Source organism: Neovison vison, chromosome 7 (genome assembly GCF_020171115.1).
Source record: "Neovison vison isolate M4711 chromosome 7, ASM_NN_V1, whole genome shotgun sequence".
In the NCBI taxonomy this organism is placed as follows: domain Eukaryota; kingdom Metazoa; phylum Chordata; class Mammalia; order Carnivora; family Mustelidae; genus Neogale; species Neogale vison.
Genome location: NC_058097.1, coordinates 48,763,958 through 48,766,357, shown reverse-complemented (window position 1 = coordinate 48,766,357; position 2,400 = coordinate 48,763,958). Strand labels below are relative to the sequence as shown.

The 2,400-nt window shown below is 34.6% G+C and overlaps 1 protein-coding gene across 1 annotated transcript; it reads left to right on the top strand.

The window, feature by feature from the left end:
• The first annotated feature begins 576 nt into the window (after positions 1–576).
• Positions 577–2,115, top strand: LOC122913341 (zinc finger protein OZF-like). The gene is given in 5 exon segments (XM_044260096.1): positions 577–1,070; positions 1,072–1,161; positions 1,233–1,740; positions 1,899–1,956; positions 2,030–2,115. Coding segments are annotated over 5 exon segments (1,236 nt in total).
• The last annotated feature ends 285 nt before the right edge of the window (positions 2,116–2,400 follow it).

Below are 2,400 nucleotides of genomic sequence, written 5' to 3'. Positions count from 1 at the left end.
ACAGAACATTTATAAGTAGGCTTCCCTGAAAATAATTTGAGCTGCCTTTCTTTATTGAGAAATTTTATGTCCTTTGAATTTCTATTCACTTGCATACCATGGTTGACAAGTCTAATAGCTCTGTAATTATGAGTTTTATTTTTGGTGTAATTTTTTTTTGGTATAATGTTTTTTATTTTAAAAATATCTATCGTCAAACTCTGGTTAATAGGAAGCCTATGATCCTTTATATCTTACAGAGATTTCTACTAGATGTATGAGCAAAGAATTACCACCAAAAGAAGACATTAATAATGGAGAATTATTCCAAACATTAATTTTGGAAAGATACATAAGTCATAAGTTTAATGATTTTGATTTGAGGAGGGTCCAAGATGTAAACAAATTTGAGACTCGGTGGCTTCATGAACGAAAAGGTTATGAAGACACTGCAACCCATTACAACCCATTACAACCCATTACAAAAATCTCACCTATAGAAAACATCAACAACATCATAAATTCTGTAATCATTTTCCTGTAAAGCACAGTGTTTCCATAGGAAGAAGTACCACTGAATATTACAAATGTGATACGATGAATAAGGCACTAAAAAACAAGGCAGGCTCTTCAGGAAGCAAGTACAGAGACTGTTTGGACAATAGGCTTGGATTAAGCTTTCATTCACATCTGGCTGAGCTACAGAGATTTCAAACCCAAGAGGAAATTCATGAAAGTAATCAAGCTGAGAAGTCTACCAGAAAGACTTCAGTTTCACTTCAAAAAATTCCTTCTAGTGTCAAAACCAACATTTTTAATAAATATGGGAAGGTTCTTATGCATCCTTCATTATGGACACACCACCAGAGAGTACTCAATAGAGAAAATCCTTACAGATGTAATGAGTATAGGAAGGCTTTTAGCCATTGTTCAACCTTAGCTACTCATCAAAGAATTCATTCTGAGCAGAAACCTTACAAAAGTAACGAGTGTGGCAAAGCCTTTAAGAGGTTCTCAAACCATACAAGGCATCAGAGAATCCATACCGGAGAGAAAACATATAAATGTAATATCTGTGGTAAAGATTTTGCCACGGTCACATCTCTGGGGTCATGAGCGAATTCATACAGGAGAGAAGCCTTACAAATGTAATGAGTGTGGCAAAGCCTTTTCTGATGGTTCATATCTTGCTCACCATAAGAATTTCCATTCCGGAACAGAAACCTTACAAATGTAATCAGTGTGGCAAATACACACCTTTGTATTCATAAGAGAATTCATACTAGAGAGAAACCATTTCGATGTAATGTATGTGGTAAGAATTTTATGATATCTTCACAGCTTTGGGGTCATGAGCGGATTCATACTGGAGAGAAGCCTTATAAGTGTAGTGAGTGTGGCAAAGCGTTTTCTAGTGGTTCAAATCTTGCTCAACATAAGAGAATCCATTCTGGAGAGAAACCTTACAAATGCAATCACTGTGGTAAGGATTTTACCACACGGTCATACCTTTGGAGCCATGAGAGAATTCATACTGGAGAGAAACCTTACAAATGTAATGAGTGTGGCAAAGCCTTTATCAGGAGTTCAAATCTTACTCAACATAATAGAGTGCATGGTGGGGAGAAACCCTATAAATGTAATGTATGTGACAAGGCCTTTAGTCAGAATGCTAGCCTCACTGTTTACCAAAGAATTCATACTGGGGAGAAACCTTATAAATGTCACGAATGTGGCAAAGCCTTTAAGCACTACTCAAGCATCAATAAACACCATAATACACATAGAGAGAAGATACAAGTATAAAGTGCTAATATAAATATATAAATGTATATATATATAAATATATATATAAATATATATAAATATATAAATGTATATATATATAAATATATATAAATGTATAAATATTTATATACCTTTGGAGTCATGAGAGAATTCATACCAGAGAGGAACCTTACAAATGTCACGAATATGGTAGATCCTTTAAGTGCTGTTCAAGCTTGAGTAGATACCAGAATATACATAGAGTGAAGATATAGATGTAAAGCCTGTGGTAAGGCTTTTGTTAAATATTCTCACCTTTGGAGTCATAAGGGAATTCATACTGCAAAGAAACCTCACCAAAGAATGTAGCACAGCTTTCATGCTATGGCCTGTCTTCAGGATTCACCAAAGATTTCACGAGAAAACCCTACTAATACAATGAGTGCTGGTACATTGCTTAAGCAATGTTAACCTGCAATGTACAATCAGATACTTCTAGTAGTATGAACTAAGTCTAATTTTTGAAGATTAATTAAATCAAGTGTTACACTCTGCAGGAAAATTAGAAGTCAAAATGTTTTAAAATTCACGAAATGAAGGGTGTCAAAGGAGCAGGAACAACCTCTTTCAAGTTGTTCAGTCTATATGATCTTT